Consider the following 17,124-nt stretch of genomic DNA (forward strand, 5'->3'; position numbering starts at 1 on the left):
AGCTGATCAATATCATTTTGTATCTCAAGATTGTTCTTTGCTGTCGACACCATTTGACAATGTACATTGTACTCCACGTCAGGGACAGAGAATAATGTACAGCAAAGATCCCAGCACCAATTGTCCATCTACATATCTGTGCTGCCCACCTCTGATCAAGCCCTGCATTTCCAAACACAGTTTGCCCATCATTCATTCATCCAAAATCAGCAATTTCCCAACCACCAACTTTAGATCAACTAGTCTATAATCCATTGGCATACTTCAATCTCGCTGCCTTACTTCAATGAAAGTTCTACATTTGTCATCTGGCACCGCACCAGAGATTTAACTATCTGTGCCATGGCCCCAACAATCTCCACCCTTGCTTCACACAGCAGCCTGGAACCTCTGCCCCACTAGTCCAGGACAATTTAACATTTTGGACCCAACTGATCGTTGCCAAATGGAGGTCAAAGGGTTGCAAAAGTAGAAGACGGAGCCATGTCACAAATGAGTCGAGTGCACTGCATACTGGCACCAAGCACCCATGCATGCAACCAGTGGGGGGGCAAATAGTAGTTGGGGCTGCAGAAAAGATCCAATTGAGAACAAATGAATGCTTCTGGCACAGAAAAACCTTCATTATTTCCACAACAGCCAGGACAGGAAGGATTATCTTCTGATAGTCTTCAACCCATGATATTAAAAAGAAACATTACCGTTTTAAACTGCCCGGCTCATGGAAGCATAGAAGACAGCTGGGCAAGTTCACCCTGGCAGACTCTACAGTTTGCTTAAAACTCAGACAGGGCGCACCACGTACACCACACAAGCTGCGCTTGTGAGAGGGAGAGAAAAAAAAATTACAACCACGGCACAAAAGAATCAGCTGATGCATAAAGGATCTGACCAAGGGAGAAAGCAGCTGTCTCCTCACATTGTGTGCTGCTTGCAGACAGTTTAATCAGGGCACGACTGCTCACCCAATAGATAGGATAACTCTGATGACAGAATTACACCGTCCTAACTCTTCCGCCCACAGTGCTAACACTGCCATTACTGGGCTCACGTGGCATATTTAAGTTCCAACTGAGACCTCAGGCTGAAATTCAAAAATAAAATTACAGCTTAATTGCAGAGAGGACAGAGAAAATTGCAGAATGGTAATATTTACATTAATGGTGGTAATTTGCAAAAGTCAGTAGACATTTAGTTTCTGGGGAGAATAAGAGCGTAAAACTTTTGTATTTTGTTTATAAAAACTGTTTAATCACGTCCGTGGAGTGTTTTACTTTGATAACCATCGTTCTTCTTCAGTACACATCCCTTGGGGCACTGCAGTTTATTGCTCAAATGTTGTTATGCGACTGGTTTAGTTCATGGGTTCTTGTAAAAACAGCCAAGCCCAGTGTAAGGGACTGGGTGGGCAATGGCCAGGGCCACTGGAGGAGGTTAGAAGACACAGGACAAATGGATCAGCCATTTCAAGAGAGGCCCAATGATGTAATATAAATGGGATATTAAGCAGTTGCATCAATATATTATGATTGTTTGGGGAGAGTCTGGTTTAGCTTAGATTAGTTTAGAGATCTAGAGCGGAAACAGGCCCTTCGGCCCACCGAGTCCACACCGGCCAGCAATCCCCACACATTAACACTATACCCTACACACGCACCTGGGACGATTTTACATTTATAACCAAGCCAATCAAGCTACAAACCTGTACGTCTTGAGTGTGGGAGGAAACCAAAGATCTTGGAGAAAACCCATGCAGGTTACGGGGACAAAGTACAGACAGCACCCGTAGTCAGGATCCAACCCGGGTCTCTGGCGCTGTACCTCTGCAGCCATGCTACAGATTCCACAAAAGTTTGATCAACTAACTTTTGACACCAGCTTAATTAAGCAAGTATCTGGATGCCATAAAAGGGTAGAAGCAGAGTTTCTGCTCAAAACAGATTTACAGGGTTTTCCAGATCCTAGAGTCACCACTTTCGATGACGGCAACTGGAGGACATCAGCGGCCTGAAGTGGAAGCAAAGTGATTTGAGAGCAGATGGCTGGGGGGGGGAAGATTACAGACATGGAGAGGGACAATTCGATATCTGTATCTATTCCCACCATACAGAGGGATTTAAAGATCAGGCAACTAAATCCATGCCAGCTAATGTAGCTTGGATGAGGGGGATAGGGGTGAGAAAGGGGCGCTTCCCATCAAAGATTCACTCGTCACCATTCACACAGCACAAATGACGAACACTAATGTGGGACAATACATCTTCAGGTTCAAGGGCAGTGCATTTCTGTTGCTTCCAGTGTGCACAAAACCAAACTTTCGCACCCCCCCTCCATCTACGGCAGTAGAAACCGGGGACCAGCAATGGGTGTGATCATCATAACCACTGTCTAACTTTAGTTATGCACAACCTAAAAAACGGCATTACAATGAATCAGAAGTAACACACACACACACACAATAACCAAAAAGCAAGTAAGAAATCTAAAGAAGGGTCTCGACCCAAAACGCCACCCATTCCTTCTCTCTAGAGATGCTGTCTGTCCCACTGAGTTACTTCAGTTTTTTGTGTCTATCTTCTGTAAGAATTTAATTGTTCTCTTTGGAACATATGACAATAAAACACTTGCTCTCACTAACCAATTCAAAACCCGAGAGCCTGAAGAAGTTGTGTGAACATTGCTATTGAGATTAATTTCAGAACAATATACTTTAGTCATATTTCATATTAAGATATTAGTCATAGTTTCTGCATTAAATGCAAAAGAAATGTAGGTGTTAGAAATCTGCACCATCTTCTGTCCAAGGTACTTGGTAGGACTCAGAATAGGTATTCAACCATTTCAGATAACCAGCCTTTCCAGTTTATGCCAGCACTGACAACAATGATACAAGGTTATCATTAACTCGGGCGTTTTTCTCTCCCCACAGCTGCTGCCTGATCTGCCGGGTATTTCCAGCACACTGCCATCGGAGATTTCCAGCGACTGTCATGTTCTGCTCGTCATAGGTCCAGCACCGTTGCCTTGGGGAACCATCCTCGGCCCGAAACATCAGCCATTCCTTCTCTCCAAAGATGCTGCCTGTCCCACTGAGTTACTCCAGCATTGTGTCTATCTTCGGTTCCATCCAGCATCTACAGTTCCTTCCTCCACAGGACCACTGACAGCCTGACGTGTGTTCAGACAGCGTTTCACTCCTGAAGCTTCGCTGCAAGGGATAGTTGGCACTGCATCGTCCAAATGGATGGAATGTTCCTGGCTATGTGGTCAGGCCTATCCTTCACAATACTGGATTGAGTGGAACCTCTGCACATGGTGATACTAGGCGTTTGTGCACTCAAACCCACTGCAGCTACAAACAAAGGGCCACAGTCTCTCTCTCTGGAGATTTGTACATCACAACTTTGTGGACATCATTCATAATCCAACCTTTATTAACTCAGCATGTCAGTCAGCATGTCTGGAGAAAAGGAATAGGCAACATAATCTATTCCTGTTCCCCCAGATATGCTGCCTGACCTGCTAAGTTGCTGTATTTTGTGTCTATCTTCGGAGTAAACGGAGTTCTTACACAACCAGCCTTCATTTATAGTGCAAGGTTGTTCGGGTGGCTGCATGGCACAGGACATGCATAACACCCACATCACTTCCAGCAACCCAGGAGCACCTTACACCCAACACCCTGACACCTACCACCCATTTCCTACATTTGTTTCACTCTGGCTATGCACCCTCCCATGTCTCAGAGTACAGCCCGTCTCCTCCAAACTATGTTCCCAACATCTTCTGGGAATTGGACCCAATGCAGTAGGGAACAAAAGATTGATAGGCCCAGGCAGCAGAGGAGATGGCCTTGCTTTACCTGATCTTACCCTAGTTCTATCCCCACACACTCACCAATGGCAACTCAAAAATCAGTTACAAATAAGTATCAAGCACAGAAGACAGTCATGTCGTCCACGAGATAGAGTCCAATGAGCATGCCAATCACTCATTTTTAAATATACTAATTAGAAGACCAATTAGTCAGCATCTGGATTCCAAATTTGCCACATGCGACCCTCAGCAAATGATACTGGATGGATGACATTGGCATAGGGGACGTTGCAGTATGCAGCTGGGAAAACAAAGTTTGAAGCTACCTCAAATAACTAAACTAGATTATTAAAAAGCAATACAAATCTGTTTAGTTGCAAAGAGCATCAGTCATGATGTACAGGCTGTCAGACACAGCAAATCAATTTAATCCTTCTTTCAACATACCCCCCCTTCTCTCCTATCCACCTCTCGAGGATAATGCCGACAACTAAAGAGCTGTGCGGTTCAGACAGGTCAAGCCCTTTTTAAAAGTCTTCTTAACGATACAGATTCCCCCAAGACTCATCAACATTTAAAAAGTGAAAGCTTCAGTCCTTAATTAGTGCGGGCAACTGAATTAAAAAGGCGCAGGTATCATCATCAGCCAAACCACCACCAAATGAAGATTTACAGCAAATGAGAACTAGCGCAAGCAAAGGAGCCAGAGACACGGGCAAGCGAGAAAAAATATTCTATTCAAATATGACAAAAGGAATGGAAAATGATGGAGGAAAGCAAATACAGCAAGAACCCAGGATTATATAAAAAAGACAAATGAGATCAGAAGCAGACAGGCAGCAGGATAAAGAGTCCTGTGGGGAATACTGATTTCATCGACCTGGGCAGGACCTTTGTAGAGGCAACTGACGGTCATAGGAACAGTTCCTTTCAGACTACAAATGTGCCAGTCTATAACAACCAATTCATCGCACTCTCTTCATAGACATGCACTCTAAACCATCTCTACTTAATATGTATTGGACCACTCTAGTACTGGTAAATATGGACAAACAAGACCAAAAAAATGGCACAACTACTTTCTACAGGGGGAAAAAAAAAATCAACATTTCATTTGTCTCAATTAAAATAATTCATAACCAGACTCCAAAAATCCATTTAGCTCATTACAGATTAACTTTCTATACAAATGAAATAATTAGTAGGTCCTCCCTCTGTAGGAAGCAGCTGATTATTTCAAGCAAAAGCACACAATTTCATTTGTGAATTCTGGTACCTCATGGTCTGCCAGAACTACCCCTTGTGGTCACATAATCCGACGTGGTGCTGTTGCCAGAGAACAACTCGCATTGTGGGTGGGGTGGGGGGGGGGGGAGAGAAACAGTGCTGAAGCCAACTTCACATTTTCTACTTTACATTCACACAGGGGGACAGAAGAAATTGGGGGTCAAAATGGTCACTCCCTCCTTTCCAAAAAAAGTCAACTCTCACCTCATAGTCCCCCTCACCTCAGCAATCACACTCAAATTCAAAGACAGATAAAGTCAGGAGACTATTCCACTAGAGAGCAACCCACCGATTTCAACTCTGTCCCAACATAATATTCATCAGAAAACATCCCAGCAGGGCTCACTGGATAACAATGAAGAGTCTGTGGAATTTCTCCTGCTACAAATACAATAAACATTCTATTAAGAAATATTGCAGAAGAAAGTGTTCTTGTATTGTTCAAGCAAAAAGGGACAGTGTTTTACAGATTCGCAGACAATACATTTCAACCTCATCGTCACCAGAGGCATGGAATCAAACAGCAGGGAAAGACAACTCTCGGCCCAGAGGATTTCGAAGTATCAGGCACCCATTTTTCATTCTCCCCACATTCCATTAACTGTCCCTACACTCTACCACACACATCTGATCACTTGGAGCAATTAACAGTTGCCAATTACCACACATTTTAGGGATGAGGAAAAAAAAAAATAGGAGCACCCAGAAGAAATCAATGCCATCACAGGGTTGAACTTGCAAACTCCATATAGTCTTCACTGCAAGTCATTAGCGAACTGGATACATTTGAGTCACGAGACAGCAGCTCCACTAGCACCTGCCATGGTACTGTGTGCTGGTTATTTAAGAGAACAGCACACTGGTTGGCCTTTTGCAGTGAATTAAACAGGGAGGGAGAAGAGAAGCTGGGGACATCAGTAGTTCTGCCCAACCTCCTTGTGCTCTCTCTTCCCCCCTCCCACACCAAACAGTTCAAGCAATTTAGTGGATTGAGCAATAGGAAGAAGGAATTGTTGGCATTTTCAATCCAAAACTTCAACAATTCCTTCCCCCTCCACAGATGCTGCTTAACCCACTGAGTTCCTTCAACAAATTGTTTGTTGTGCCAAAATTATATTCAAATTGAGATTAACCAACATTAAGGCAGACCAAGAGCTCTTGTTCTACACACCTCAGGATCACCCCAGAAAATGCTTAAACTGTTACATGGGCTGTATGAACACAACCAACCTTTTCCATCTTGAGTATTAGTACTCACTGCTGATATTCAAGACCAGGAATTTGGCAAACAATCCAGTTGAGAAACAGCATTAGTGAAACTGGAACCTAACTCATTCTTAACTCAGGCCTTGCCCTTCATCAAATCAGTCACATATTATATAAAATAATATAATATATCCCAACACGTTAAAGGAGCAGGAGAAAACTACACGTACTTGTTATATGAGAAAAATTATACTTTGCATCAGAAATTCAAGCCAGAAATGGGATTTTCAGCCCTTTTCCCATCTTAATCCCGAGTCTGTTCCATTCTCACTGCTCTCAATCACTATCTAATAATGCATACTACATCCCATGACTCGTGTTGAGATATTACTGCTGCTCTTTGTCCCAAACTCCAGTAACCTTTAACTTCTAAGCCATATATAGCCTTACTATACTTTTGATGGCAGCTTCTCAGCTGGTATCGAACAAAGCCTGGCACCAAAAGATATCAGAACCAATGATCAGGCATGATTAAAGAGTCTAGACAGCAGATCTCCAGAACATGGAGTTTGGACAGCTGAATCCAAACACAATGCAAATGAACAAGTTGCAGATGCCAGAGGCTGGAATTTGAGTTTGGATGTTCGCAAAAGGCTGTGGATTCCTGGTTGAGACAGATTGGAATAATGAGCTAGAAATTAACCTGATTTTTATTTTCCAGCATTAAGCCGTGTCAGGAATCTCTTTAAAACACAACTTCAAAATATTCAAATTATGAAATTCATTGGCACCACTTTCAAAACAATCCCAGCAACTCCTTGGTGTAGCACTATTCTGCATCAGGAACAGTCTTTTGACATGAATTTCCTATGTTGGTAATAATACCTTTCCTCACAGCCCTGACCTTCGGAAGTAGCCCGCCAAAGAGTTATGCTAGAATATAAGCTAGTACCTGGAAGAGTGCAGGCCGTTACATTGAGAAGAAAGGCAGCAGATTGATCTGGGTGAGCAGAGGAACCTGCAAAGGCTGAAGGATGTTAAATGGGAGGCCTCTTTCTCGGGCTAAGGGCATCAATAACAGAAATGTGCAGGAAAAACATGATTACCTACACTTTGGGAGCTAGCATTGCAACCACATCTATTGTTTAGAGATACAGCATTGAAACAGTCTCTTTAACCCACCCAGTCCGTGCCGACCAGCAACCCCCACACACTAACACTATCACTATCCTACACACACACACGGAACAATTTACATTTATACAAAGCCAATTAAACTACAAACCTGTACGCCTCGAGTGTGGAAGGAAACCAGTGAAAACTCACACAGGTTACTGGGAGAACATACAAACTCTGCACAGATAGTACCCGTAGTCAGGATCAAACCCGGGTCTCTGGTGCTGTAAGGCAGCAACTCTACCAACTCAAGGCAGATGTGAATGCAAAACTGAAAATGTAGCACGCGAGCTTTTGTTCACTTCTACATTAAAGCAGTGGGCACCAAATCAGAAATGAGTGGCAGAGGCAGCATGCAAGGATGCAGAGGCAAGCCGTGAGTGTCTGATGGTGACCATGATTACAAGAGCTTTGCAGGTGAATGCAAGCATGCCACTGAAAGCACCATTTGGGAATTGGCAGCAGAGTGGAATACAATTGGACTCCACAGCTTCACAGGCCTGTAGTGGCCACTTGGTCCAATGATTGGAAGGACATAATCCATTACCACCCTGCTGGCTGTGTTGTGTATTGCAGTAAAATTGGTCACGATTCAGATACCTCACCAACTTGCTGGGAGGTTGCGATCCAGTCCCAACCGATTCACAGGGATAACATTCTCACAAAGCAGCCTGATGAGGCAGCAACCAACTGACTACCTGTACTGGGCAGTGGAGCCCCATGGCAGGTTTTGCACACAAATAACCAATAATTCAGCACTAAATCTGTACTGATCAGCAAGCTGCTGTAGAATGAGACACTCATTTATAACTAGCGCAAAGGAACAAGACAGTGCAGATACATCGACTCCGCGTACAGCTGTGCAGTATCCAACCATGCCGACAGATGCTGTACACTTTAGCTGAAACTGCAGCGATGCAAGCATTAGCTCATTGACAACGGATTTGAACAATGAGGCACTTTCAAGGTAGTAAGGCACTCCCATTTCCACGTCAAAATGCTGTAGCTTCAAGCTACAAAAGGTGTTTCAGCATGCAATCCAAACTGAAATGTCAATGCAGAAATGTGTGTTTAGTTGTTATAAACTTCCATGTGTACGGACAAGCATTGGCCTTAGCATCATGTTCAAGTCAACTTTAAAGACCCATGCATGGCACTATCAAGGGAAAAGCTGCAACTTCTCCTGGTGGTAGACAAAAGTGCTGGAGAAACTCAGCGGGTACAGCAGCATCTATGGAGCGAAGGAAATAGGCAACGTTTCGGGACGAAACGTTGCCCATTTCCTTCGCTCCATAGATGCTGCTGCACCCGCTGAGTTTCTCCAGCACTTTTAACTACCTTCGATTTTCCAGCATCTGCAGTTCCTTCTTAAGCTCTCCTGGTGGCCAGTTCACCAATCCTCTTATCTGCACCAACACCACGAAGAACAACTTTAAATGGACACCTTTGCATGGGTGCCTGTGGGACTTTGTTTCATGCACATACATTCAAGTGCTGCAGGACAAAGTATTTTGTTGCATGCAAGAGCCACTGGGATAGACCCACAAAGTGTTAAATAAATATTCTTTCATTCCTTATTTAGTCAGTGTCAGCATGACCTGAGCAGAGGGTTACACTGACCACAGAACCACGTATGTATGACCTGCTTAAAGTACCCTGATGTCATCACACACCCAGTGTACTCTTTACACAATTGGAGTCCATGGACCCACTCGGAGACAGGCATCAGGTGCTACGGGAGGAACATCAATTCAGTGAAAGATGCTCTTTGTTCTGCCCGAAAATTGTCGGTCTGACACGCAGCAAGATGTCCGTAAGGGAATGCTGCCGACAGACACACTCCAGGTTGCAGGAGCACGTGCTGAGGGACGGTGCAGACAACGCAAAGGCTCTGTGGGGGAGGGACATAGTCGAGGGTCCTTCCACTCCGGGACATGGAGGGAGACCCACTCAAGCAAAAGAAGGAATATCAGCCCAGGGAGCCACATGGCTGGCAATGCTGTTGTATGTAACAAGAGGTGCAAACACTGCTGGGTACAATAACAGCAACATTGAATGTACAGACACCAAGAACAGCTGAAGTGTTTTGCACTCCATTGTTTAGTACATTATATTATGAATAAAGTTTTTTTGGAGATAAAAAGAATTAAGAGTCCAATGTGAAGAGAACAATGGTGATCCTTGTACATGATCAATGTACTAAATTGGGAAAAGGGGAAGTACAATGGGATCTGGGGGGTCCTTGTACATCAGTCTATGAAAGCAAGCATGCAGGTACAGCAGGCAGTGAAGAAAGTGAATGGTAAGTTGGCCTTTATAACAAGAAGAATCGAATATAGGAGCATAGAGGTCCTTCTGCAGTTGTACAGAGCCCTAGTGAGACCACACCTGGAGTATTGTGTGCGGTTTTGGTTCCCTAATTTGAGGAAGGACAATCTTGCTATTGAGGGAGTGCAGCGTAGGTTTACAAGGTTAATTCCCAGGATGGCGGGACTGTCATATGCTGAGAGAACAGACAGCTGGGCTTGTACACTCTGGCGTTTAGAAGGATGAGAGGATATTTCATTGAAACATATAAGATTGTTAAGGGTTTGGACACGCTAGAGGGAAACATATTCCCGATGTTGGGGGAGTCCAGAACCAGAGGGCATAGTTTAAGAATAAGGAGTAGGCCATTTAGAACGGAGACGAGGAAACACCTTTTCTCACAGAGAGTGGCGAGTCTGTGGAATTCACTGCCTCAGAGGGCGGTGGAGTCAGGTCCTCTGGATGCTTCAAGAGAGAGCTAGATAGGGCTATTAAAAAACACCTATATCTGCAATAATCTAAAATGGCACATCAATGCAGACCACATCATCAAGAAAGGACAACAAAGCCTATACTTCCTCAGACAGCTCAAAAAGTTCAGAGTCCACAAACACCTCCTGGTCCGTTTTTATCAATCCATCATTGAAAGCATCATCACCTCCTCAATCACAGTCTGGTACGGAAACACTCACTACACAGATTACAGCGCATTGTCTCCAAGGCCTCCAGGATCATCAACTCCCCCCTCCCCTCAATCCATTCCATTTACCTCCAACGTACCTCAAAACGGGCAATAAAGATCATCTCGGACCCCTCCCATCCAGCAAACCACCTTTTCCAGTCTCTCCCTTCAGGGAGGCGCCTCAGGTCATTTGCTACAAAATCCACCCGCTTTAAAAACAGTTTCTTCCCCTCAGCAATAAGAACACTCAATTCCCTCCAATAACAGTCAATACTAAGGACTTTTGATGTATACAGTGTCTTGTCTATGGTCTTTGTCTGTTCTTTTGCACTATGTATTGTTGGTGAGATTTGTGATGTGGTATGGATGCACTTTATTACTGTGATCTGTGTTGTTATTAGTGTTAATGTGACTAAAGCAGTGTACCATCATGTACCGAACCCAAATACCACCAACCCTGGTCGTGTGGCAAATAAAGGTTCTATCTCTCTATCTTGCTCCAGCTTCTTCCTACCACATACCCAACTCTTTTACCCGCGATTATCGCCGGCTTTTGGCAGAGACAGCAGTATTAGTAACTGGAGGATAGATTAAAGATCATTGGAATGAGGGGGAGGAGAATATGAATAACAGCAAACAATGAGTGCTCAACACGGCACTGCTTTGAAAGGGGTTGACGGAAAATTCAACAGCAAGTTTGACAAAGTTTGTTAAATACTTGAAGGGGAACTAAATTTAAATGGGGAAAGAGTACAGAATTGGGGCTGATATGATAGCTCCTTCAAACAACTGACATACCTTAGGGATAAAAGAACCATCAATTCTGTTATACGATTGCCTTACACCAGGCGCTATTACAAATGTACCAAAGCAGGTAACTTCACCCCCCCCATTTTCCCTCCACTAAAAATAAGTAAGTAAGTTTATTGGCCAAGTATTCACATACAAAGAATTTGCCTTGGTGTTCTGCCCACAAGTAACATGACATACAGTGACAGTTACGAATGACTCAGAAAACACTAAACATTAATAATAATAAAACACCATTGATCAAGCATGTGAACCAACAAAATACCAGATCAAAGGGAGGCTACAGATTTTTGGCTGTTGAGTAGAGCAACTACTCATGGATAAAAACTGTTTTTATGTCTGGCTGTGGCAGCTTTGACAATCCGGAGTCGCCTTCCAGAGGGAAGTGATTCAAAGAGTTTGTGGTCAGGGTGAGAGGGGTCAGAGATGATCTTGCCCGCTCGCTTCCTGGCCCTTGCAGTGTACAGTTCATCAATGATGGGGGGGGGGGGGGGGGACGATTGCAGCCAATAACCTTCTCTGCCTAAAAGGTCCACTAACTAGTCTAAACTTTGTTATAAACCAGCATCTGCATTTCCTTGTTATTACACATAAACTCAGTCCTGGGAACCAGTGATTATTTTGGGACAAAAAGGTTAAAGGCCTTACAAAAAGGGAACAATGGGAATTCAAGGCATTCCCATTTCCCCATGCCAACAGTGCAGATGAAAAGACCAGCATTCAAAAAAATTGATCATAGTTTTAAGGCCTTATCTTTTCTGTCACCTAATACACTGTGGCAGAAGTGCATATGTAGATCCCAGTCAAGTATACTTTGTTTTAACACTTCTGATCAATAATTCACCATCCTTCTGGGACAAGGAGTCACCAAAGGGGGAAAGAAATGGGGAAGAATTGGAATCAGCAGACGTCCCTATTTCTAAACTTGGGCTTGATCCACTGGATTACATCCCAGGAATCAGATTTTATTTTGCTGTGCTTTGCCAACCTCATGATTTGCTTATGCAATGCAAGTCTCCTGCTGCCTGGCAAGGATGGCACTAGCCAGGGATTGCTGCCAATCTCCAAGGCTACAGAACGCTTAAGCCTCCACACCACAACTAATCACAGACAGTCTCCTCCACTACTGCAGACAGGCACTTCAAACAATAATACTGGGGACAAGGCACAATTGAACTACTTGAAGTGCAGAAATCTGAGTGGAAAAGGGGTGCAATGGGATAGGTGTGAAGGGAGGAAGAATGGGTGCTTGACAACATCAGTAGTCCTCGCAAATGTAGATAACATTCTGTAAATGGAAGCTCAGGGCGAGATCAGGAAACTACAATTATATCAAGTTCGAATGGCGTGCAGTTCAATCGCTCCAAATGTGGGACGATTTTGCTTTTCATTTGCATCTCTGCAATTATGTTGCATTTAAAAGAAATGGTTGATTGTTCCACAGTTGTTTGCTTTGCCAAACTACAATCAATCTTTCCAGAAGCAACAGCTTGCAGTCTTGGAGATGGTGCTTGAAACAAATCAAAAATTCCCATAAAGAACAACAGGATAACTATAACTAAGTTATTCAAAAGAAGCTCCCTTGGACCAAGAAAGCTTGATACTGGCCAATAATGCAAGCTGGGGGGTTTCTTTACCCCCATGAACACCTGAGGATGTACCGACGTTGGAGGGTCCAGAGAAGATTTACGAGGAATGATTGGGTTAAAACATGATGAGCGTTTGAAGGCACTGGGCTGGACTTCTGAACGATGAGACGGGACCTCATTGAAGCTTACTGAATAGTGAAAGGCCTGGATAGAAAGGATGTTTCCACTAGTAGGAGAGTCTAGGACCAGAGGTCATCGCCTCAGAATTAAAGGGCGTTCATTTAGGAAAGAGATGGAGGAAGAATTTAGTCAGAGGGTGGTGAATCTGTGGAATTCATTGCCATTGATGGCTGTGGAGGCCAAGTCAGTGGATATTTTTATGGTGGAGATTGAGATTCTTGATTAATAAGGGTGTCAGGGATTATGGGGAGAAGGCAGAAGAATGGGGTTGAGAGGGGGAGATAGATCAGCCATGATTGAATGACAGAATAGACTATGGGCCGAATGGCTTAATTCTGCTGCTATCACTTATGAATGTACGAGTCAGTTAGCCCAGTGTAACCCCAGCAGGTTCACAAAACCATTGACCAGAATCTAACAGCTCTCTCAGCCTCTACACCCAGTTTCAATGTTGATTAGAATAACACCAACTGAAGTGCAGTCGACAGCAGAAAGTCATTAGCGTGGAAGGAAATGCAACATACTTGTATTTAAATAACAAAAAGTGTTGCTGAACAGCAGATCCTCCCTACAAACCTGAAATCTGACAGACAATCAAAACCTGCCAGACCGAGACACCACACAAGTGCAGTGCTGCACCTCAGTTTTAATCACACTGTCTAGACTCAGCAACCTGGGCTGGCTATGGTGCACAGTACAAATTCATTTATGACTGCTCTTGCATTTCTATGATTAATTTCATGATTCTCTACCTTGCAAACGAATGTATGACAACAGATCATAAATAAAAGCAAAACTAAAATTAAAAGCAGATACAGGACTGACATATAAATGTGTCAGAATGATTGACAAGAAGAATTAATAGTCGATTATGTTATATTAAAAAAATGCAGCCGAATGACATTTTAAGTGGAGGGAGAGACGCACAAGATATCTTAATCTTCAACCCTCTCAGGAACATTTGAAGTCTGACATTGGAACCGATTTGAGAAACCTTGGCAGATGGCAAAGATGATGTATTTGAATCAGGATCACAAAAATGCTGGACAAATCTGTGGTTTGACAGTAAATGTTAAGTAATGCTGAGCACATAGTGACACGGCTTTGAGAAAAATTATTTATATAAACTCTTGCCAGACTCGACTGTAAACTGCTCCCTGAAACCCGACAACTCTGCACCATCAGTAATCAGTCAAGCAGCAAGCAAACCAGACAGTTCCTTACATCACAGAAAACTCAAACTGCATTAAAAGTCACAGCTGATCTGGACAGACTGGCAGTGTCTATGTCTGGGATCCGGGTCTCTGCACCCACCTCTGCAGGTGTGGTTTCCCAAGAACCCAGACCTAATAACTGACAGGTAGACAAAAGACAGGAGAAACTCGACGGTCGAGGCAGCATCTATGGAGCGAAGGAAATAGGCAACGTTTCGGGTCGAGACCCTTCGTCAGACATCTGACAAGAGCGTTCAGACTGCTTCAGTCAATTGTCATCCCATTCCAAATGAGTGAATCAGGGAACATGTCAAAAAGTGATTGGCTGTTTTAATGTCTGCTATTACTCAAGTATTAAAATATGTGAATAACCAACCGTATAATAAGCATAGTTGAAATAATCAACTTCTCCCAACTTACATATTTTTTTCCCCCAATAACCCTAAAATTGTTGGAATTTTCCTTCTTCAGAAAGACAACTTTCTGAACTTCACCAATTCAGTACAATGCTGCCTACTCAAAGTTTGGATCATTTGTACTCAAATCAATAATTAATTGTATTTTACAGAAAGCCAAGGATTATTAAGACATCCCACAGGATAACTAGATCTTAAAGAATGACTCACCCCTTTTAACTAATCATAAAATAACAGACTACAATGCGTAGAAAGGGCTGAGGTCTCTCACCCGCCCCACCCCGCCCGCCAATTTCTTTACTCTTTTAGTATCGAATTGTGAGAAATGCCATAAAATGTAACACAAAGAAATCTTGGTGCGTTTAAATACTCTGTTTGACAAGGTCATTCGAAGGTAGGGTGGGTTGAACTAGACTAACCCGCTTTAGTCATGGAAAGATCTGAAGGGGTTGTGGGGAGTGAAACGAACAAAAAGAGACAACAGGGTGGAGGCGAAGCTTAAACGAAACCTAACAGCACACTTGCCCAACATTTGGTACAGGCGGCGTCAACGGTTTAAAAAAAAAAGGGAAACTCGTAAGTGTCTCAAAGCTGCCTTGGACAAAAAAAAGTGGTGGTATCGAGTGATTTGGGGGGGTGGGGGTGGGGGGGGGGGAGAGAGCGAGCAGACGCCTTGAGAAAGTCCTTGTTGTGACCGCGAACTTGGCCAAGAAACGGGTCTGGAAGAAGAAAAAAAATCAGAAACACGGGGAGCTCCCAACTCTCAGCTCAAGTGAAAGAGCGACACAAATAAAACCAGTTTCTCACTGAGAGAAACTTAAAATGAGGGGGTGGAGGGAGAAAAAAAGCACAAACTCTGACAGGAGCGAAAACTCCATGCAGTCGTGGGGGTTGCAAACCGTCGTCTTTAACGAACAACACGGCCAGACAGGGCAGCAGACAGCCCCTCACTTTCTCTCTCCCCACCCCCCTTTATTAAAAGGAGTCGCTTTTTAATAGTTCTATCAACAATCAGGAACTCCTCCCACACCCCCCATTCTTAACGATGCCGCAATAAATTAAAACTGTACATAAAATAAGATGTTTCGAGTACTTACTAATCTCCATACTCTGGAACAAAGAGCGTTTGCAGTTACATGTGCAGGAAACATTGGGCTGATTCGTTGCGGCTGTGCTGTTCAGACCCATCAAGTTGTACATTTAATATTGGAAGGGGAAGAGGAGGGGAAAAAATAAATAAAATTAAATAAAGGCAGCCAGGCGGCCCCGAGAGGGAGAGAGCGAGGGGGGGACAGAGAGAGAAGGGGGAACCTTCGCTGGCTGAGAGCTGCTTGCTGTCTGGACCCTGTCACAGGGAGGGCAGCTGGCTACCTCTCAGTTGTGAGACGGCATAGTCCGGTCCAGTCCCCGTTACTCAGCCTCCTAGCCGGCCTGGCTCCGGAAACACCAAGTGCTACTTTGTGTCTGGCAGCTTCTCACTCGGATACAAGTAGCGCCGCAACCAGCCCTCAGCCACTGTCAATCACCCGGCTCCGGGCTCGGCCCCACCTCCGGCTGCCTGATGGACGGCGCGGACGACCAATCGCCGCCTCGGTCGCTCGCGGGCCCCGGCCAATAGCGAGTGTCCGGGGGCGGGATCTGCGGGAGTTGGAGTCTGCCTCTATGACGTCACCGGCCAGACAGCGACCCGCCCGCAGCTCTGATTGACATTAATCTGGTCCAATAGAAGCTTCGCAACGGCGTGTGAAGCGCGCTGCCGTCGGAAGCGCCAGCCAATGGTGGGAGGGCGAGTGGGCGGGACGTCGAAGTTGTCGAAGCAGTCACTCAAGCGGCTGGGAGGGGCCAGCGGCCGGACGTGACACCAACGTGGTTATTGACGGACGTCGGAGCCAATAGAGACCTGGCTCGACCGGCGGCCCGCACCCTATTGGGCAATAGTCAGTTAGGGCGGGGACAAGGGGAGCACCCACGTGGGGCAGCACTGGTTGTTGCAGATGAGCCCCTCTGCTCAGGAAGGAGAGGAAAGTTTGACACAAACTTTCTTATAGTTTAGTGGAAACTGGCCCAACTTGCCAACAGGCCCCAGCTACACTAGTCCCACCTGTCCCACATTTGACCCACATCTCTCTTAACCTGTCCTGTCCATGTACCCGTCTAAATGTTTCATAAACCTCCCTTTTATGCTCAATAAGTGCAGGGTACTTACTAATATGAACCAGGACCTTAAGCCCCCTTGCTTCATTGGTCAGAGAGGCGAATAATTATTAACACAGCCATCTTCCAATGAATTAATCCCCCCTAAATAAAGACGAGGCTGATTTTAAACACCCGGAGGTTCTAACTGTGAATGAACTCTGGTGAAGTCTGTGTGTTGATGTTAACGTACATAAGACACATAGAAAAATAGGTGCGGAGTAGACGATTCGGCCCTTCGAGCCAGC

The 17,124-nt window shown here is 44.5% G+C and overlaps 1 protein-coding gene across 2 annotated transcripts in view; it reads right to left on the bottom strand.

The window, feature by feature from the left end:
* LOC129707198 (protein TMEPAI-like) overlaps positions 1-16,327 on the bottom strand; it is an 83,697-nt gene extending 67,370 nt beyond the window's left edge. The window contains exon 1 of one of the 2 annotated variants that reach the window (XM_055652022.1): positions 15,781-16,327. In XM_055652022.1, the coding sequence (XP_055507997.1) occupies positions 15,781-15,883 (103 nt within the window). In that variant the 5' untranslated portion in view covers positions 15,884-16,327. The remainder of the gene's footprint in view (positions 1-15,780) is intronic. The other variant, XM_055652023.1, reaches the window with a different exon arrangement.
* Between the last annotated feature and the right edge of the window lie 797 nt (positions 16,328-17,124).

This window comes from Leucoraja erinacea, chromosome 21, assembly GCF_028641065.1.
Source record: "Leucoraja erinacea ecotype New England chromosome 21, Leri_hhj_1, whole genome shotgun sequence".
Classification (NCBI taxonomy): Eukaryota; Metazoa; Chordata; class Chondrichthyes; order Rajiformes; family Rajidae; genus Leucoraja; species Leucoraja erinaceus.